This window comes from Magnolia sinica, chromosome 12 (genome assembly GCF_029962835.1).
Source record: "Magnolia sinica isolate HGM2019 chromosome 12, MsV1, whole genome shotgun sequence".
NCBI lineage: Eukaryota > Viridiplantae > Streptophyta > Magnoliopsida > Magnoliales > Magnoliaceae > Magnolia > Magnolia sinica.
The window spans coordinates 2,343,178-2,366,353 of NC_080584.1; the positions used below are offsets into that span (position 1 = coordinate 2,343,178).

At 37.5% G+C, this 23,176-nt stretch overlaps 1 protein-coding gene across 2 annotated transcripts in view; it reads right to left on the minus strand.

Annotated features, from left to right (window-relative positions):
- LOC131220774 (cation-chloride cotransporter 1) overlaps window positions 1–21,661 on the minus strand; it is a 36,639-nt gene extending 14,978 nt beyond the window's left edge. Inside the window, exons 1-10 of one of the 2 annotated variants that reach the window (XM_058215609.1) lie at window positions 21,366–21,661; window positions 9,045–9,185; window positions 8,716–8,794; window positions 8,382–8,473; window positions 7,074–7,188; window positions 5,789–5,889; window positions 5,408–5,469; window positions 4,674–4,904; window positions 4,380–4,494; window positions 1,283–1,477 (exon numbers count right to left, since the gene is read on the minus strand). In XM_058215609.1, coding sequence (XP_058071592.1) covers window positions 1,283–1,477; window positions 4,380–4,494; window positions 4,674–4,904; window positions 5,408–5,469; window positions 5,789–5,889; window positions 7,074–7,188; window positions 8,382–8,473; window positions 8,716–8,794; window positions 9,045–9,185; window positions 21,366–21,535 — 1,301 coding nt within the window. In that variant the 5' untranslated portion in view covers window positions 21,536–21,661. Of the gene's footprint in view, window positions 1–1,282; window positions 1,478–4,379; window positions 4,495–4,673; window positions 4,905–5,407; window positions 5,470–5,788; window positions 5,890–7,073; window positions 7,189–8,381; window positions 8,474–8,715; window positions 8,795–9,044; window positions 9,186–21,365 lie in introns of those variants that run through there. The other variant, XM_058215610.1, reaches the window with a different exon arrangement.
- Window positions 21,662–23,176: the final 1,515 nt, after the last annotated feature.

The window sequence follows — 23,176 nt, forward strand, 5'->3', positions numbered from 1 at the left end:
GTTTTGGACCGGTATGATTTTTTTTTCTCTCATAGAGGCCTTTGTGACCATGTCAATAGGTTGGATGGTCAAGAAACATCACAGTGAACCCTAGGAAGTTTTTAATGGTGCGCATTCAATGACCTTTGTTTCTTGTGGTATGGTCCACCTGAAATTTGCATATGTTTGGTTTTTGGGGACTCGTCCTAAAATAGGCTAGCAAAACATATGGACGGCTTGGATGTACAATCTAATATTTCTTTTAATTTGATTTTATGTGTGGATATACAATTGAAACTATTTGTTTGTTGAATTATCAATGATAAATATTTGGTGGCATGCACACCTATAAGATAACAATTTGTACATGCGTGGCCAATTATTCGACTGGACATAAGTATTTTTTCCCAAGCCAAAGTATTTTTTTTTATTCAAGGTCATAGGTCCAAAAGCATGTTGTAGGTGGGACCCTATATATGATTGGCCAGTATTGTGCTCGTGTGAGACGTCCTGGTCCACCAATCGAAAGCTTATAATTATTCTATCAAGAAGAGTCTGAAGAGTTATTTTTGAGAGATGTATATGGATGGGACATAGGTGTACCAAATTTGGTGGCATGGCAATAACATGTTTGGTCTCATGTTCTACAAAAGATAGAAATTGAAACAATAGGGCGAATACGACAAATTGCCAAATTTCAGACAATTGTGGTTTATTTTTACCAAACAAGTTTTTGTAATCTAAAAAAAAAAAAGTGTTTATTTTCAGATATCATGACTTTTTTCAGACAAATTACCAAACAGATTTTTCAGTACTTATAAGTACTTAAATTCAGTACTTCAAGTTTTCAGAACCTAAATTAATTTTCAGACCTTATTTTTCAGTTTACCAAACGGCACCTTAAGATTAGAAGTTGAAAGAATAATTTCTGAGGAGTTGACATTGATTTCCCAAGAAAGGTCAGTAGTATGCCAAAATGATGAGCCAAGATAGTGGTAAGAATAGTGATAAGAAAAATGACAAGGACCAATCTTCTTCAAATCATCTTGGTGTTACAAGACAATGTTCCAGTCTTTCACCAATTTACCATGATTTATAATCATCTGGGACAAGCCTCTTCCACTGCTAGCTTCCAACTTCTCAAATTCCAGTAGTCTAAAGCTAAAAAGAACAGTATTTGAGTTCCATCTATAAGCTGCCATGCTCATTTACTAAGATAATTTCCAATGCTTTATATGGATTCACCCATGATACATTCAAGAACAAAAGCTGAAAATAAAAATAAAAAGTGAGTAGTAAATACCTGTCTGTCAAAAGTTCCTCTCTTGTTGCCAGAGCTCCGAATAGTAATACAGAAAGTAGATACATAGCAGAGGTTGCAAGTGTTGCAGCCAATGTTCCAATGGGTATTGAATGCTGAGTGTCTTTTAGAGATGCAGAGCGATTAGAACCCGCCATGATTCCTGTTACAGCTGGAAAAAAGAGACCTACCAATGCACTGATAACATAAACAATTTAATTGTTAGAAATACATGTAGAGAGAAGCTACCTCCATTGAAGTGTAATCTACAAATCCAAGGTTCAAAATGCCAAAATGCATCGTATCAGGAGTGGGTCGAGATAACTTCGCATGGAAATATGATACAAACATTTATATAACCCACATGGGAATGTAACATAAGCATGCATTTTTATTTTATTTTTTTCTGAAAGATAACCAAAGCTTTATTAAACGAGTGCGATGTTGGGCAGAGTGTTCAGCAAAGCGGCAAAAGAATCATGAGCAAAAGGAGGGAAATGTCTTCTGAAAATGTTGTCAAGAATAAAATGCTAGGAAGCGGGAGCATGAGCCCCAACCATAATTCAGAGCAGAAGTAGCACCTGGTTAGAAGGATCTTGCAATTAAGGAAAAAAGCAACATTAAGGGAGAGGCACCAAGGAACACAACCTCATTGGCATCTCTTTGAATTGAAAAGAAAATACAACTATTTCAACAGTGATCTCTCATCTCTAAGATATAAGAAGCCAATTTCAACAGCCCTGTTGATTCAGAAGAAGCCCACTTAATGGGGTTGTGAGAGCAGGGAAAAGTCTGTTGAAAATGTTATCAACTATAAAAAGCTAGGAAGTCGGAGTGGGAGCCCGAAGCACAATTCGAAGAGGGTCAGATTAAAGAGGAATCAAACAACAGTGCACTGCTGGTAATATAGAATAATCATAGTTTAAACATCAGTTTGCAAAAGTATGTAAATATTTTTTTTTGAAAAGTCACATATTATAATAATAAACGAAAGGGAGTACAAAAACAGTAGACTGCACTACCGAGGGAGCTACAAAGACTACTATGAGCCTAGAAACAGCAAATTACAGTCCTTTAAATTTACTACATTAACCGCCCATTCAGCAACTAGAAATCTAGCTCTGGAAGCGACAAAATCTGCTGATTTGGAAATCCCGCTAAAACACCTGCCATTTCTTTCTTCCCAAACGGCCCACCAGACAGCGAGAAGCGACATTCTCCAAAGAGACAACTTATTCTTCTCGATATAGATGCCATGCCAAGCCTTTAAAAAACTACCAGCTGAAGAAGGGGCTGCCCAATTTATTTCAAACCGAGAGAGAATCATCCCTCTTTTTCTTAAGTTGTCAATCGTGAGGACTCTATTCTTGCCCAGTAACCAAGTGAACCCAACTATCTTAGGAGGAGCTTTGTACTTCCAGATCTTGTTGGTGAAGGACTCTTCTTCCTTATCCACTCCTTTATCGATGCACCTGTAAAACGATTTAACCGAGAACTTTCCTGATTTGTGTTTGTTCCAGATTAATTTGTCTTCGCTTTCCGTATTTATCTTGACATGCTGAATACAATTTACTCTTCGGCCTCATTGTTGCGGAGATTCCTTCTGCATTCCACATTCCAAACTACCACACCCCCAATAACAGAAAAACTATCAGCTACTGAAGTGTCCTGATTTGCCACTATACGGAAAATGCGCGGAAACTTTACTTTTAACACTCCATTCCCTACCCATGAATCTGACCAGAAGCTGATCCTGTCTCCTCTCCCTATTGAGATGCCAATTTGTTTGAAAACTTCCTCCTTAGTTGATAGGACCCCTTTCCACACTGCTGAAGATCTGAAGATGGATGAAGATTTAGTCCACCAGCCCCCTATCGAACATCCATACTTACTCTTTATTAATGAATTCCACTAGTAACCATCCTCAGATCCCACTCTCCAAATCCACTTTCCTAGGAGAGCCCTATTCATAGTTTTAAGATCTTTTATTCCCGCCCCTCCATCTTCAATATGCTTACACACTTCTTTCCAATTCAAGAGATGAAACTTCGTTTTTTTCTTCCTTTCCATGCCATAAGAAATTTCTTCTAAGCTTTTCCAATTTTTCTAAGATCACACCCAGGCACAAGAACAAGGACGCAAAAGTATGTAAATATAGCATATATAACCTTAAATCTAGAAGTACGCAAATGTATAGAATCTAGACAACCACAAATTATATCTTTCAGAAGGTGAATTGCACCGACTTTTCTGTTAGAAATGAGTGCTTGACACATGAATGAAAAAAAATATATATACAAATGAACTATCCTAGTTACATAGGGTCGATAAAGCATTAAGCTACCCATTCACCATCAAAATCTGGTTTATGCAACATGTGTCATTTATGCAAGCAAGATGTGGAGACAGTCGATCATGTATTTATACATCGGCCATTCACCATCAAAATCTGGTCGTACTTTATCTCGGTTTTCAGCACATCATGGGTCATGCCTTCCTCAACAAAGATGCTTCTTTCGGCTTGGCATGGTGGAGGGGTGGGAAACCAAGGAAAGATCATATGCAGCTCATCCTTCCTGCCATCATTGAGCTGTCTGGGGGGAGAGAAACAACTGGTGTTTCTGCAACTCCGCTGGCACGGTTGATTTGGTGATGAATTGTCGATTGGGCCTCCTCACTGCCAGCTGTAGCCAATTTTGATTTCCCCTCCTTGTTTGGGATGTAATCAGGGTCTTCTTCTTTTTTTTTACTTTCTTTTTTGTTTTCTTTTCCCGTTCCGGTTCCCGGCGGGTCTTTTCAATAAAATTTCTTTACTCAAAAAAAAAAAAAAAAACTTTAAGCTGCCATAATAATCTGAATCCTTGATAAAACTACACAGATAACAATCATGGGATCAAAATAAACCAAACAGACGAACCAAGTTGAAACCCAGGAGGTCATATTAATGTGAATTTCTTCTTGATCATTCACTCTAGTAAATCATTCTGCTGTAAGCAAAACTAATTCATAATAAGCACCAGAATAGGAAATCAACAGACAAATGCAAGGAAGTCAAAAGAACAGTAAAAGAACCAAGTATCTGGTGCTTATAATGGCTTACTTGAAGTTCCAGTAAGTTGACCCTTCAGGGTCTGGTATCCCCGCATCGTTAGTAAATTGGTAGTCTGAACTCCAGTTATCTTTAAATGTACTTAATCTTAACCCCGTGATTCCAGCTGCAACAGAGATTGAAGTTAAAGGAAAAGACAACTTAGATGACTAAATGAGCTCTACAATAAGTTTTTTTTTTTAAAAAAAAAAAAAACCCTTAAATTGACATAGGTATGTGTTAGCAAAGAAAAGAAATGGTGTGCAGAAAGTAAAATGGAAAGAATACCAAAAAAACAAGACTTACGTGAAGCGTTATGCTTTGGTGCTGCAAAGATCCCAATGAATATGCAAAACAGTGAAAATAGGACAGGGATAAGGAAAGCAGGTGCAACCTTGTTGATAATTTTCACACCACCAAATACAATAAAACATAGAAGGATGGTAACAACGATCCCATAAATTTGCAGGTCATGTAAACTGGGAGTGAATATGGTTTCTTTAACTCCTGCCGTGGCATTAACAGTTGCTGCAGTCCCTGCATCAAGAACAAACGAGAAAAGGGGAACACATAATAAGAAGGTTATTATCTCGATTTCTACAAGAATTGTCTCAAGAAACACCAGCAAACAGCCTTCGAAAAGAAAAAATCACCAAAGACATTATAATCTTAATGGCACGTAAACAAGCACATGATAGCCATTTAAGTAATAATGGTTAAAAAATGTTGAGTTTCATAGAATTGGTCATGATGAAGCAGTATATAAGAAATTGTTGATTGTTGAGAGATGAATCATACTCACTCAGAAAGTAAAATACAATATAGAAAGTAAAATCAGATCGCTATTCATTCGAATTCTCTTAGGTCAACAACAGCCTTCGGAATCTAAACCTCAATGACATTTGGGCAGGCAACTCATACCCACGATGGCAAAATGATAATAAGGCCATGTAGTCTGCCATAATACGAGTAACAGATCGAAGAATGTGAAAATAAATGCTTGTAGAAAGTACAGTTCATGAAGTTTTCTCAATGATTACCTTTAAAAATACCAGCCCCAGGAACTGCATCTAGGAATGTTTCTACAGCTCCCAAGACGTATCTGAAACCACATCGAGGAGCATGTAAGAGGAAAAGCAGAATCATAAAGCTTCTTGCAATAACAAGTTCGATTATTAAGAAAACTCTACCCACAACAACCTATGCTTCAAAAGATATATAACTAGGATTTAGGTACAGATCAGTTGTCAACTAATGACCATTAAACATGATAGAAGAAATATACTAGGGGCCTCAATTCTAGTCTTTCAAGTGAAGAGTCAGTCAACTAACAGCTTCACTCAGAAACTTCCTGTTCAAGTTTAGTTAAAAAGTGTAACTATTTCAAGATATCACAAATGAAAGACATAATATACACTTACAGAGATCCAGCAACAGCATTCCCCAGGAAGAAGCACAAGCCAATACTAACACCAACCTCTGGACCAAGGGCTCGCCCAATGAGATAATATGGCCCACCACCCTGAAAATACAAGTTGGAAAAGATCAACATGAAAACATAGAAAGCCAGTCCCATCATGAACTTGTCAGTAACGGATATTAGATGTACAAGTAAGCAGTCTCACTACATAAATGCAAGGACCAGAATGAGTGCATCTTAACCTGGAAAGAGAATAACGCGGATGCAACTGGCTAGATTCACAGAAACATGAAGAATTTTTTTCCTAGTATGTTCGAATCAATTATTAGCTAAATAATCCAAACACATCCAACACTAGAAATATACCAATGGCTTTTGTCCTTCAAATTACATAGGCTAGTAAATTAAAAGGAATAAGTGGCTAATAATCCACAGTTATGATTGTGTCGGCACACTATCATAACTGAATTACATTGGATTGCCATGTTTAAAATTACTTTGGTTCATTGAGATATGCTGGCTAGTTTGATGGTGGATTGTGTAATTCGAGACAGTTCACCTATAATATTGTAAACTATAAATTGCAAGCAATATAATCTACAATTGTGATTCATTATTCACTTATGATTAAATAATGTACTGTGACTCCTAGAATGATATGCTTGTTCGTTTGATGGCGGATTGCTTAATTCAAAGACCCACTTCGCCTATAAAATTGTAAACTATAAACTGTAGGCAAGATAATCTTCTGTACTTCTAGAATGATAATTTTTGGACATGTTTATCTTCTATACACATTACACAACCGATGATATAATCGGGTCCCTACCTCCCACCCTTTCACTATTCACTTATAATTAAATATTGTAGACTGTGACTTGCAGAATGATATGCTTGTTCTTTTCTTGTTTTTTTTCTTTTATTTCTTTTTTTTTTGAAGAGTGTCGCCCATAAAATTGTAAACTATAAGCAGTAGCTGGTAGGCAAAATAATCTAACGTGACTTCTAGAATAATAATTCTCAGACAAGTTTATCTTCTATATGCATTATACTACTGATGACATAATCAGGTCCCTAGCCCTCCCTCACTCTCGTTGATTCTAAATGCAGTAACATTGTAACCTCCCTCCCTCCACTCCCAAGTCTTTGTAAAAACTTTGTAATTTGGAGATTAATCTTAGGCCTAGGGTCAAACTTGATGATTTTTTTACCTAAAAAGGAAGCTAGAAAGGAAAGCAATTTACTGCCAAAAACATGAGAGGATCTCCACTGCCAGTTTAGCATACCTTCATAGCACCATTAGTTGCAATCGCACTTAATGAAATTGAAGTTAAGAATGTGCACAAGCCACAAAAGGAAACCAACACAAGTGACTCGCCTATGCCCGCCATACCAACAATCCTGCAAAATGATCCGCTATTATTAACTATTTCCAAGCATGTGGGAAATGGATCTTACGAAAAGGGTATGTGAAAGGACTACCAAAATCAAGAGCATGCCAGAAGAAAACATAAAATAAACAATTCTTGGATCCAAATCAGAATATTCCCAAAAGAATCAAACGCATGTCAATTCGACCACTACATGCCATCCTAAGGAACAAAAATGTTTGACCAATTAGTTTTCTTAACAGGGAAGAAGAACTAATTCATTTCCTAAAAGAACTTCCACCAAAATCAATAATTGATTGAGGAACTGTGTTCGCAATAAAGTAGCATTTTAAGAAAGTGGGAATCACCAGAAGCCTGTCGATAACAGGAGGAAAGAGGCATTACAAACTGAAAATGTCTAATCTACCATATAGAATCCCAAATTTTATACAACAGCCATTTTAAATAATAGATGATAAAAGGAAATAGATTTGAAAACCCTGTTGAAAGTTAAGAAGTATACCATCAAAGGTAGAAAATAATGTTTCTCCATTGGTCCCCTTTTTTTCCAGTTTCCATGTAGAAATTTTGTTGAAAATAATACATAGAAATTGGTAAATATAATGAAGAAAAATGTTTGTCACTAGTGATAGCCTATCCAATAAGCTCAAGAATTTTGTAAAACTAAGCCAAAGGCCTCCAATGATGGAATATTTATCTAAAATAGTAAATCCATCCAAAATCATCGTTAAAAAGCACAGTCATGCTAACCTTCTTGCCTTCACTAACTAAACTTACAAGCTACTAACTTTCGTACAGTTGAGATAGGAAAGAACTTTCTTCCATAGGTATGAAATAAATCTAAAATTAGCAACCACATCCTTCTCAACCTCCACATGCATTTTACATTGATTCAGACTTTAGGAACCTTGGCTGGCGTTCAAAGAAAAAATCATCAAAAAGGAAATGATCATGAAGAAAAAAAATCCAGGGAAGATTAATACCTGTTGGATGGATAATGTAAATTTGATTTTCACACCGCAAAGGAAAACATAGAGTAACGATTCAAACATCCCAAGCACAGTATTTGGACTAAAGACTAGTAAAACAGACAAAAATTGAAAAGAGTGAAGAATTCATTGGGAGACCCAAGGAATAAGTCTCATAATAAAGAGCAAAATAACAAATAAAAGAAAATCAGTGGCAGGAAAAAGGTTGTTTTACCAAGAAAATCGGATATAGTAGATAATTCCCAAAATATTCTGCAAGCATGGCACAAATACACCCATCATTGTTCCGAGTTTAACACCAGATGGCTGCAGAAAAAAATCAAATCCCACTCATCAAATATACAGAATCTCCATGCGCTGAAAAAAGATAAATGCAAGCAGAAGAGGGAATCATAAAATAATTAACAAAGTTCTTTGGATATATGATTGTCATTCTCAAATAACAGTTGTAATTATTTTTACGGAACCCATGAAATAAGCGCACATTTCGACTTAAAAATCGGTACATTCATCGCAGCACTGCAACATGCTATGGAGAAATGTGTTACCTTGGGTTGTCCAAGAGTGATGGAAACATCCTCGCCATCTCTAGGACTAGAAGGTGTTGGAATTTGTTCCCCTGTCATACTGCAAGTATTTGTTTGATTAATCAATTTATGGCAACTTAAAACCTACCACTTGTATAGATTAACCTATAAAAGTAGATGTTATTATCCATATCCATAAAAATGGATGAATGGCATGCTTTGCTTGTGCCAGTAGACAAAGAATTCAGACAAACGCTACATGATATGAGGCAAAGATTGAAATGATAACAACAGCATGTAGACATAATAAATGAACAAAATGGAAATTCTTCAATTGACAGGCCAAGTACCTCTTAAGACCCAAAATATTGACAAGAGAATCAAAACCAAATAACTCCAATTTTGATTCCCTTTGGGATCCATTGCCTCCTTCATGTGTATCATCTCTTGCAGTGGCCGCCATGTCTGGTTGCGAGGGCACTCTGATTTTTCTTCAACAAAAATTAAGCTATATTTCAGTACTACATTGACAAGAATACTTCTAAATAGAGCTGATAGCAACAACACAAGGAGAGATGAGTCTTTCATACAATTATCACTAAGCATTATGATAATCTAATAAACAAGAGAGGAGTTAAGACATTTTCATGGTAGCACGTCACTAGAAGTAATATGGAATCTAAGAATCTTATAATTGCATTTTCCACACAATATATCCAGTTAACTGAAAGTGCCATCAGAAAAGTCTTGTGGAAACTAGCAATTGGTCCGATGAGATGCCTTTTCGGATATAGTCTGGAGTTGCCTTCTTTTCGTTTACCTATAAAAAATAAAATAAAATAAAATGCAACCCAGACTATCTCCAGAGAAAGCAAGCATTTCATTGGACCTGTGCTTAAAAGGAAGAGGGTCACTAGCCAGGGATAAAAATCAATTTAGGGAACAGGAATTTGATGTTCAAGGAATGATGAAGAGGGAGAGGAATTTGAACCCAAAAGTAAGAGCAGAAAATTTTTCAGCAGGCCAAATTAAGAGTAAAATTATAAATACGAATTGGAGATTCAATCTTCCTCTTAGATGCCACAAAAGATAGAAGAAACTCTCCAAAGTGATGGAACCATGTGTGGACTAACTTGATCTGACATGTGGGGCCCCACATGAACACATGCTTGGAACCCCATAGTCTCACTCTTAATAGCTTGGTATTAGCGTTTGTTTGCTTATTATTATTATCATTAATTATTTTCCTTTATGCCTTGTAATGACCAAGACATCCCTGCTTAAGTAAAATAAGCGAGGGTATTTTAATATTTTCATTAGAATTAGGGTTGCCTTTCTTTCTTCGCAATCAAATACGACCGGCCAGCCATATAGTCTCATTAGGCTGTTTTGAGAATAAAAGTTTCTTCTCTTGGAAAAATATTCATCCTCTTGCATGCGTTGCATTGAAGGGCATGTGTTTCCATTGATCTTAGCTTTTTGTTATATCTTTTGTCATTTGATCGCTCCCCGGTGTTTCCTATGCATAGTAAGGGACCGTTGAATATATTCCAACAGCTTTCTAGTAAAGTACAACTAGAATATAATCACTCTTCTTGAAAAGAGAGAAAGAAAGAAAAAACCTCTAAAGCTTTACTGCAATCAATTAAAAAAATATATACAGAATAGAACATATGCATGGCCTTACAGGTCATCTATTGCCCCTATTAAATAAATAAATAAAAATCACAGTTAGAAAAAAAATCCTACTGTCATCCCATTAGTCATGTTCTTTCCTTAATAAAATAAGAAGGTTTTAGAACACAGACCAGACCTCGACACATGTTTGTGGGCAGTTCAGTCCAACTGCTCAGACCCATGCTGACCCAGGAATTTCCTTAATCTAAAATCATGAAAAATGTGAGCATTTAGCAAAATTTTGTCCGCGTAGCTGACCTAAGTTCCTAGCGACCCAGCCTGCTTTGGTTTACAGTTCTGGCCTAAACCGCTCTTGTTCTGGTCTGGGTTTGAAAATTTGAATAAGAAAACCCTTGCTGAACAAGTTAGACTAACCAATAAAAGCTCCAAAATTAGCAAGCATAGCTCAAACGAATGGCCAATAGGGACTGTATGATTTACATAATACCCAAGAAGTAATCAAATAGACTTGCGGACCCCATAATCTAATTGATTCACGTATTTAACAGTGGTGTTATGTGCTCCACAGTCCACTCAGACAATTGTTTTGGCCACCCATATCATATTGTGAGGTCCATAGGTCAATTGGAATTTGAATGTTCTAAAATCATTTCCCCAGTCCATATTTGGACCTCCTAAGGGTGCATCAAGGAACCATTCATGTTTCTTTCAACATTGTTATTGAAGGCATTAGACACACTTAATGTGCAAGGGCCATTGGCTTGCCCGAGGAACAAGCTACATGCTCAAAGCCAGTGATCTAAAGGTAGTGTCATGAGGTGAGACATTCATCTAGGCCTCTTGGAGACTAAGCATGAGAGTAAGCTTCTTGACATGACTACCAAATAATTTTCAATTGAAATTTAAAATTAAAATTTAAAAAAAAAAAAAAAAATGGTAGACAAATAAGATAAAAATAATAACGAAATTGTTAAATTTTAAAGACAGCTGAGAAAGAAGTGAAAACAAACTGAACGCATTAACTAAATCAATATAAACAAGCCAAATTGCTCCTACAAGAAAAAGATGTCCAAAACCTTTCCTTGTTATATGTGCCAACCAAAAACCTCTTTTATGTTCATCTGTGGTGGCTTTGTATCTAAGCTACCTGAGTATGAAGATGGGAATTGAGTATGGCAAGGATTCAGTGGATCCTCTAAATCCAAATTCTCAGTACGTTAGTACAGCAAGGATTAGATATTGTTCAGTACTATAATCATGTCAAAAGACTTCTAACAATAAGGCAAATTGAATTTGCTGCCTTTTTCTTAATTATATATAACTAATAGTTCTTGAAATCCCAAAACACTTGGATTTCAAGTCTCGGGTTAGGGCTCCGTAATAAATGTATCTGATTCAGGTACTCAATTTTTTTGAAGGATCCAAGTATCATAGCTTCACATTGCTTTCTTCATGGAGACAGCCCGAGTCCATGCCCAAAGTCGAAGCCCACGAGCAAGGCCTAGTCCCATACCCAAGCGTAGGCTGGTAACTTGCATGCAAGCCAAGGTGCCAGGGGACTATAGGATATGTAAGTCATTAAAAAGGGTATTGGCCTAAGAAAGGTGAAATGCGTGGAAACTATTAATCATATGCAACTCCTTCAACAAGTTTGTTCTTCTGTAAAAAGCCAGTTACTAGTTTAGTTCTCTTTTAAGCATGAATGTGTGAAAAGAAAAAATTGCATCACTTGCTTGCTTCCTTGGTGGTGTATCTCCTTCAACCCTTAGGGGGGTAACATCTGTAATAGATTGGTGTGACTCCAGTCTAGAATTAGAGGTCTAAGTTAAGACTCCGAGTAGTCAATTTGAGGTTGTGTGGGTCTACCCATTATCCTTCCTTTCTACCCTTATCTTTCCTTAAATTTTCTGATCTTTCGACAATCACATAAATCCATCTTCAATTCTTCATTCTTGTTTGACCAATCCTAAACCTCATCTAACCCATTGTTTGGAGTATCCCAAATATTATCAAGATATCCCCAATATTATCGTTATCTCCAGCTCGGTGATACCAGTAACACTGGTAGCGATACCAATAATACTACTAGTCTCAGAAATTCCAAGTATCGGACATGTATCGCTAAGTATCGCCAATGTATCGATATCGCCAATGTATCACCAATATTTTCGACTATGTAAATTCCAAGCGTCACTTGTATCACCAATATATCGATATCGCCAATATTTTCAACTCTATAAATTCCAAGAGTCACTTGTATCGCCAATGTATTGGAAATATTTCGATAGTATTGCTAAAAATATGTTTATTAAAAAATTTCTATTTCAAATTCTTTTATGGGCACATGGTTTTATGTTGTGTTCAAATTGTCAATGATAATATCAATCATATCTCAATATTATCGTTATCGCAACATGGGCGATATTGAGACTACAATCTTTCGTTTCTTTTCCAGTTGTCAATGGTTTCTCGGCAAAATATCATGTTTTATCAATATTCTAAAATATCAATGATGTTTGGGTGAAAGGTTGGATGGTTGGATGGATAGATGGATTGGATGGGATGGTTGGATTGGTTTCTTACGACATCACAAATTTTTAGGCCCCCATTAAATGAAAACTTATTATGTGTGCATTCCTTTTACAATTTTTTTTATTCCTAGATATGCAAATATGTGTATTTTAGCATCTACTGAAGTTTCACTGCAAAATTTCACCATTTTCCCCATGTTTCCCCACATTTCTAGTTATCAATGATATTATCGGTGATATTGATATTATTTCCATATCCTCGGCCAACGAAACTTGTAGCGATACAAATACTCCGAACGCTAATCTAACCCCATAACCTAAGTACACGACCACCCTCTTCATATGTCTTACATTAAATTTGGTTTCAGAGTAAGTTTTACGGATCATGACTCTTGGAACATTATGCCAATCCATTGTGGTAGGTCATACACCCTTGTGATGTCGGACAATCAAACGGACGAGTTGATTATGGAGTTGATGCGACAAATGACTTGAATTGTCGCAACAAGTTGAGAGGATATCTACTCAGAGAGCTCTCACACTCTAGAAAACCCAACAGTGTTGAATGATGGAGCTAGAATGACGAGAAGGGCAACGAGGAGATGAAAATCAAGTGATGACCCGTCAATCTTGTACACCAACTCCAGGTTGTGAGAAATGTGGCAATCTTGAAGGAGGCTGCCAAGATGGAAGCTTATGGAGGGCTTTCAAAATCCTTGATCAAGGGAGATTCAAGCCACACGACTCCTACTATTATGTTAAAGGAAGTCTGCCTTGACATTGCTGATTTTTTATTGACAGCTGAATACGATGGCTTTGATTGGTTGTGTCAATTGATGTTTATTTTGATTGGTACTCGATGCTGGAATAGAACGTTTCATTTGTGATAGAAAAATTGAAGGGGCCAATTTGTGGTGGCGGTGTAGTGTAGCTTACACCTCACTTATATCCACTTTTACCCCACTGGAGGGCATCACACCCCTCTAGCCTTACCAAATCAATTAACGCATTCCACCACTACTTTCCAATCCCAGTGAATATCTTCCCTGTTAATGATTTTACTATACATCAAGTTCTTATGATGTGAGTCCAATTAATAATATATTTATTTATATGGTAGCTAGCGACATCTGTGTCACAACCTTTCCCTTATATATCCTTATTATTCACCTCTCCAAATGCCCCCACAAACTAGCAGGGGAAAATGCTTTGTAAAAAATGACCAATGGAAGGAAAATAGTCCTCGCGGATCAAGCCACCACCAAATCCACCATGAGCACTGGCATAACCCAAGATACCTGATAACTTTTTTTTCGAGGAAACTATTCATAAATGAGATGGCCAGGCTACAAAGAATTACAAAAATCACAAAATTACAACAACAACAACCAAAAAAAAAAAAAAAGATCCCCAATCCTTTGCAACTAAGCTACATACACGAAATTTAGCAAACACCGATGGCTATTCTATAACAATGGATTTTGCCCTATCGAATACCCCCTTGGCTTTCCAAACACTCCTTGAAAGCACCTGCCATTCCTTTACCCCCAAATTGCCCATAACCCTACAAGAAGAGACATCCTCCACACTACTCTTCCCAACTTTGCCATTACCCCCTCCATACCATTGCCTAAAGAACCCCTTGATCGAGCTTGGCATCACCCATGACATCCCAAAAATCCCAAAGAGACTTTCCCACACCTCCCTTGCAAATGGGCAATGTAGGAAGAGATGTTCTATTGAATAAAAATGATGCACACCGGTAATCGAATCAATGAGATCTCAATACCCAACTCGTAAGAATAACGAATAACACATCCACAAGAATATTGGAGAGAGAAACATCTTCATTGAAATTGAAACTTCTTCACTTCATACAAATACTTCAACAAAAGTCACAAAATTTAGAAAATGTAGTGCCTTCTCCCTCATAGAACAAAAACTTTTATAGACCCTTAAAGACCCACCTAAAACCTCTATGAATCCTTAATTAAGATTTTCCAACTATTAGATTAATTTTCATATCAATCTAAGATGGCAACAACCCTACTACAAAGCCTAAAAAGAAGGGTAATCTCTACACCAAACAGGTGCATTATGTGCACAAGGGATGAGGAGACCAGCAACCATCTGTTTTTACATTGTCTGGTTGCAACAACAATCTGGAATCATGTTCTTTCATAAGTTAAAACTTGTGTGGGTTTTCTTCCAATTCCGATTGATGGCGTACGGTTTCCTCGGTTGGAGCAGAAGTCCATTTAAGAGCAAAACAAAGATTTTGGAATCTCGTTTCGCTTGCAATATGTTGGGAGATTTGGAAGAAACAGAACAACAGGATCTTCAACAATAAGCAATTGTCCACGGAAGTGATACTAGAAAATATTAAAGTGTCAGTAGCCATTTGCGCTTCAGGTTCTATAGCAATCTCAGATTGTTCCATTTTAGAAATGCAAAGTGAATAGCCTCAGACAGTGTCAGCTTCACTCTCCGACAAGGTATTAAAAAACAGTTACATAACAGCCACAATGTAATTGTAACGATGGTAACCATTACACATTACAGGACCATAACAGCCATTACAAGGCCGAAACTTCTTTTTTTCTTTTTCTTAAAAAAAAAAAAAAAAAAAAAAGAGAGGCCATAATGGAGCGGCCGTTACGACCACCATTAACGTTATGAAATACTTTGCTCTCTAGACTCAAATCGATGGTGGCACCGTCCCCTCCCATGATCGCTTGTTTCAAGCTGAACATTTATTTGTAGCTTGTTTGGACCGGACAGCAAAGTAGGCATGAGGGCACAGTTGGTTTTGACTTTTTTCTTTTATACAAAATTAAATAATTAAAAAAAAAAAAAAATTAAAAGGAGAGAGAGAGGCCGTAATAGAGTGGTCATTATAACCAGTGTTCGAGTTGTCAGTATCGCTACGAGTTTCGCTGGCCAGAGATAAAGATATAATATCGTTATTGCCGATAATATCGCCGATAACCGAAAATGCCGAGAAAAATGCAAAAACATGGAGATAACGGTGAAATTTTTTAATGAAACTTTAGGACATGCCTAAATACACATATTTGCATTTAGAAATTAAAAATTTATAAAAAAATGCATTAAATAATAAGTTTTCATTTAATGGGGCCCAAAAAAACATATGTTTCCATAACAAATTACTCTAATAATAACCAAAATAAATTTATCTAAGTTTCAAGTTGACCACACCATGTGAAACAGTGGGAATAATGATTTCCACCATTGAAATCTTCATAGGGCCCAGTGATGTTTATTTGTCATCCAAACTGTTCATAAGATCACAGGGACATGGATGAATAAAAAACAGAAATATCAGGTTGATACAAAACTTTTGTGGCCCCCAAGAATTTTTCAATGGTAAACATTCAATTCACACAGTTTCATGTGGTGTGGTCCACCTAAGCTTTGGATATGCTTCATTGTTTGGCTTGTGCCTTAAAATCATCTAGTAAAATGGATGGACAGAGTGGATCAAATACGTAAGTTACGATGGGCCCACGGAGTTTACTTAGTACGCAATCCACTTCCGTTCTGGCGCAGTTTGTATGGATCCCAAAATTTACCGAGGTCGGTGGATCCGGAAGCGGATTGGCCGGTGTACCTCACACCAGCTATATAGTTGTTGTATTGACGTCAGCAAGTTCTGTGGGTCTGATCATGAGGTATGTGTTATATCCAAACCGTTCATCCATTTGAAGAGCTCGTCTTAAGGCTTTAGACGAAAAATAAGACAGATATAACTATCAAGTGGACCACACTGCAAAAACCAGTGGGGGATTGAACGTCTACCATTGAAACCCTTTTTGGGGTCACAGAAGTTTTGGATCAATATGAAAATTGTTTTTCCTCTTCATTCAGATATTTGTGTTTTTATGAACAGATTAGATGCAAAATAAACGTTATGGTGGACCCTACAAATTATTTAACGATGAAAATCATTATCTCCGCTGCTATCTATGGTGTGATCCATATAATCTTTGGATATGATTCATTTTTTGGATAATGCTCTAAAATGAACTCTAAAAACAGATGAACGGTGTAGATATAATAAATACATCACTGTGGGGCCAATGTAACTTTGATCTCCTTTGAACCGTTAGTACAACTCGGAGCTCGAGGAGCGTCAGTGCTCGTCTTCACACGACACATACCTACAGCAGCTATATAGCTAATGTGAGGTACACCAGCCAATCCGCTTCCGGTGGATCCCTAACTGTGGGACCCATTATGAAGTATGTACCTTACATCTGCACCGTCCATCATATATGACGGCTTATTTTAGTGCGTGATCCAAAAAATGAACCAGATTCAAATCTTCAATGGACCACACCACAGGAAACTGTGTGAATTGACCACATATCATTAAAAACTTCTTGGTGGCCATAGAAATTTTGAATCAAGCTGATATTTATTTTAACCCTTCATCCATGCCTTTTTATATTTACAAAAAGGTTTGATGACAAATAAACATCACTGTGGGGCGTAAGAAGGTTTCAACGGTGAAAATCATTATTCTCATTGTTTCTTATGGTGTGGTCCACTGGAGCTGTGGATATGCATTAATTTTGGGATTTAGCCCTAAAATGAACTAGAAAAATGAATGGACGGCGTGGATAAATCACATACATTCACGGTGGGCCCAGAGAGTTTACTCAGTACGCTGACGCGCACCATGCGCCCAGTCTACTTCTATAGTTCTGAAGCATAAAAGAAAATTTTATTTTTTTTAAAAAAAAAAAGGAGGAGATCTCATCTCCGAAGAGGGGTTTTCGGCGAAGAGGGGGGATTTTCGACTGAGGGTTTCAAAATCCTATCTCAATCTCCCAAAATCCCTGATTTTTTGCCGAAATCATGTATTAGTAACATCAATCTTCCAATCGAACAAAAAAAGGGAAAATTTTCAGATTTCTTTACCTCTATCGAAGACGAGAGCTGTCGATCGCTGCCCACGAGATTCTTTTCTTCCGAGTTCCGATCAACCATCAACCAGGTATTACTGAAATCAAAGGTTTTTTTTCGGTTTTTTTCGCTTTTTACCTATTTTGTCGCAGAGAATCCAAAATTATCAACGATATTTCACCGATAATCCAGAGAGAAACGAAAAATTAGGGTTTCGATGTCGCTAGACTAGCGACACCGATATTATCAGCGATATTATCGACATTTCATCGACAATGCGAACACTTGTTACAACCACCATTAACGTTATGAAATACCTTACTTTCTGAACTCGGATCGATGGTGGCACCGTCCCCTCCCATGACCGCTTGTCTCAAGATGAACATTTATTTGCAACTTGTTTGGACTGGATAGCAAAGTAGACATAAGGGCATAGTTGGTTTTGAGGATTTAGGGAGCAAAATGAATAAGAAAAGGGAGAAGAGCAAGAGAAAAGTGTGAGAGAAAATAAGAGCATTAAGAGAGATGCTTCTTGGTGTGTTAGGGCAACAAACCCTCCACACCTTTTATTACAAGGTCAAGAATATAGAAAAAATAGTCCACAGGAGTATACAAGTACAACACTATATATATACTCACACCCAAAAAGACATAAATATACACGCTACTCTTCCTATACTCCCCCTCAAGTTAGAGCACAAATATTGATCATGCCCAACTTGCTAGTGATACAAAGAAGAGCATCCCGACTAAGAGACTTTGTAAGAACATCGGCCAACTGGTCTTCAGTGCAAACAAATGGAGTCACAATTTCCTTGTTAGCCATTTTCTCCCGAATGAAGTGAAAACTAATCTCAATGTGCTTCGTGCGCTCATGAAACACTGCACGAAACACTGAATTGTTGGCAATATGAATGGTAACTTGATTATCACAATGCAAAGGATGGGTAATGGCTGGATGGTTGATTAGTTGGTTGGATGGATGGATGTGTGTGCTTGCATTCATGCATCCATGGATGTATGGATGGACGGATCATGCATGTGTATGTATATATGTATTTGTCATTGTATGCGTGTATATATATGCATCCATGGAAATTCTCAAAATGGTCTCCTATAAACCAGACCGCAGGACCAGACCGCGGGAGACCTTATAATTGTGAGAAAACATGGGGCGACTCAGGTGTGCCCTACTGTGATGTGTTTCCAAAATCCACTCCGATCACCAAATGTGTAACAAAAATTTAGTTGTAGGGCTCAAAAACCAGGTAGATTCATGATTCAAGTGGGCCACACCAAGGGAAACCGTTGGGAGGGGACGCCTAACCTTAATTTTTTACATGGCCCGCCATGATGTTTATGTACAATCTACTTCGAGCATCAGTTGTGTCATCCATAGTTATGTCCAAGATCCAAAGTTCAAGCTAACCCATGATTTAGGGTGGCCACGCAAAAGAAAACAATTCAGAGAGGGATGTTTACTGTTGATTTTTAACAAGGACCACCGTGATTACGCGTGACAAAAAATTAGTTGTAGGGCTCAAAAACAAGACATGTTCATGATTCAGGTGGGCCACACCAAGGGCAACTGTTGGGAGGAGATGCCTACCCTTAATTTTTTATGAGGCCCACCAAAGTGTTTAAGTGCAATCTACTCCAAGCATCAGTCGCATCATCCATTGTTATGTCCAGGACCCAAAGTTCGGGCTAACCCATGCTTTAGGTGGGCCACACGAAAGAAAACAGTTCAAAGAAGGGTGTTTACTATTGATTTTTTACAAGGACCACCATGATGATGCATGATGAAAATTTAGTCTTAGGGCTCAAAAACGAGGCAGATTCATGATTCAGGTGGGCCACACCAAGGGAAACTATTGGGAGGGGACGCCTACCCTTAATTTTTTATGGGGCCCACCGTGATGTTTATGTACAATATACTCCAAGCACTAGTTGCGTCATCCATCGTTATGACCCAAAGCTCGGGTTAACCCATGATTTAGGTGGGCCACGCAAAAGAAAACAATTTGAAGAGGGATGTTTACTATTGATTTTTTACAAGAACCATCGTTATGATTATATTCAATCCAACCCAACCATCAACTACATCGTGAAAATTTATGCCCGAGGCTCAAAAATTAGGCCGATTCATGATTTATGTGGACCACACCAAGGGGAACAATTTGGAGGGTGGGCACTCCCCTGCACACATTTTTACTCATGTGGTCCACCTGAATCATGGATGTGGCTGATTTTTTAGCCTTGGGCCTAACTTGAGCTGACGCATTTGATGGTCGGAATCATGGTGTGCCGCATCAGCTGATACAAAATGGCAACGGTGCCAACCATTACGCGGTCATAACAGGCGTAATAGCCATTACAACAAAAAAAAAACTGTATTGGCCCCATAATGGTCATTGTGGCCCCCATTACGGCCAAGTACAGCCCTGTAACGGTTATTTACAGGGCTGATATAGTTTTTTTTTTAAAAAAAAAAAATTAAGATAGACCATAACGGCTGTTACAGCCCACATCATAAATCATAATGGCAAGAGTGGTAGCCGCCACTTTGCTTGCAAGTAACATCTCCTGCAGACTGCAGTCTAGTTCGCAAGACTCTCTCTCTCTCTCTCTCTCTCTCTCTCTCTCTCTCTCTCTCTCTCTCTCTCTCTCTCTCACATATATAGATCGCTGATCTGTACCATTCGTTCATTCATAAAACTAAGAGCAAGGGTGCAAGAATCATGTTGATTGGATTATCCTGGCCCTTTGAACAGAGCCAATTTATTACAACCGTCAGTTGTCTCCTAGCTATAAATTAGATGGCTAGAATCATTGGATCCAGATGAAATACAGAGCAAGATTATCTACAAGATGTTCAAGATGATGATCTCCGAGCTATAAATTAGATGGCTTGAATCATTGGATCCATATGAAATACAGAGCAAGATTATCTACAAGCGTTCAAGATGATGATTGGCCAATTTTGTTTCTCTGGTCAATCTTGATTGTCCATTTCATGATATTGATTGGAAGCTTAGGTCACCCAATTGGCATAATTTTTGCACCATGGCTTGCTCCTAGTTGTATGAATGAATGAACGGTTTGGATTGACAATAGGTCACCCCATGTGAACTTTAAAAGGTTTATATAATGGGGGCACATATGTATAAATGTATATAAACCCTTTACACTCCACCCTTCCTACTTTTTGGTAATACAATAGTACAAAGTTAAACCAATTTCATGCAATAAGTGGAAAAAAAAAAAAAAAAAACCAAAAACAAAACCAAACGAAGGGTGCATGCATCAATCAGGGAGGGAGTTCCCTATTTATATCTATACATCTCATGTAATTCAAAATCCGTCGAAGATAAGAAGCTTGATTTCATCAAATTGAAAATTTCAAACTTTGCTGAAGATATGAAGCTCAATTTCATCGAATCAAGAGAAACCCATCGAATCAAAGCCCTAGAATCATTCCTAGTCGATACGGAAATCCACCGTCGGGAAATCAAGAAATGAACATGAAAAAGACAGCAAGTAAAGGGGAGAAGATGGGGAATTTCAGCTTACTTCATCGAGCCGTCGCGAATCGGTGATCGTGGAGGGGAAGAAGAAGATCCAGAGGAATCAGCGGATGATATTTGAAGCACGGCTCGATCGTGTGCGACGACGGGCCGGTATTGCCGTCCTCTCTGCGCGGAGAGCTCCTCCTCGTTGCCCTCGATTTCGCCATTTTCCATGGATTTTTCTCGGATCTGTAGAGAGAGAGAGAGAGAGATCTGAAAAAGCGTAGGATCTTCTTGTATATAAAAGGGGCTAAATGGATATTGTTTTGGGATTTGGGGTGTTTCTTGTAAATGAAATGTGAATTTGAAGGAAAGAGGCGGAATGCAAAGGGCGAAGATCTTTGATAATCTGGCAGCGTGTGATAGATGATACTCAGGCTCTTAAAAATGGCACACGTAGCATACAAGTAATCAAATTAAACCGTCCAAGTTAAGGAAACCAGTATAGATGTGTCATGAACAAAAAATTTAAGCTTATCTAATTATCTTCATATCAGATTGGTTGACATTCATTGGACAGTTAAAAATGAAAACATCCAACGGTTCTATTCCCCAATTCAGTGTCCGACGATCAAAGGTTAGGATCGTTCAAACCATCTGATCTCGGGATTTTAACGTGGACAAAGTAGAATGCTCATTATATTCGGTTCTATTCAAGTTAATATATTCAACGTATACAATTTCTGAGTGCCTGCGTATGAAGCATCATATGCAGCCTGAGTATCATATAACTCCTCCGGATAAAGAGGTACGGAGATTGTAGTTTTCCAGAAGAGAAAATAGTTCGATACTCTGGCAGAGCGTGGTGGATGATACGCAGGAAGTTAAAATTTATTGAGAAATTGCATATGTTGCGTAAAATTAATTCAAAATAATCCGTTCAAATTATATCTCTGAGTTAATTTGTTCTATTTACAGAAAATTACACTAACTTAGATATCTAAAAATTAGATTTCTGGATATTTATTGGACGATTAAAACTGAAACATCCAACGGTCTTATTTCAGAAAAAATGTGTCCATTAATCGGAATTTAGGATTATTTTAAAAAAATCGGAATTTAGGATTATTTTTAAAAAAAAAATTAAGTGTAATTTATATACGGTGGGATCCACATTTTAGTCGGTTTATTTCAGTTAGTTCTTTTCACTTGTACAATTCTAAGTGCCTGCGGATCAAGAGTCAAACGTAGCCAGAGTAAAAAATAACTCCCCTTTGTTTGGAATACATTGCCACGTATAAACATACAGAACATCGGGACATTATCCGTTGGATTTGGACTCTTTTCATCGATCCAAACCGTTTATCTGATAGGAATACCGTTTGGTAAGGGAAATACAAAAAGATGAAGATCATCGTCCATATTCACAAAGGTGATGATGACCGTCCGTATTCAAACCTACAGAGCTAAATGAATAAAAGATTGAAACAGACACAATCCAGATACAATATAAAGTCTGACCTATCATATAAACGATTTGGATCATTGAAAGATAAAATAGATTTGGATGCCAAAGTTCGTATGTATTGTATTATAATACATCCAGATGTATTCGAGCAAACATCAAGAGGAGGAAATTAGGGGACGTGAAAATGAAATATGGATACTCCGGCAGCGTATGAAACTTGGTACACAGGCACTTCTTGAAATGTACACGTGGCATATATTAGAAAATATTAAACTGACTAAATTGTGGAGCCCAATTTTTTCAACTCAGATACCCAAATCAGAAAATTTGAACAACCCTGACCTGTAATTCATTGACACTTGTTTGTTGGAACAGGAATGGTGAATTTATTTCATTCTTAACCGTCC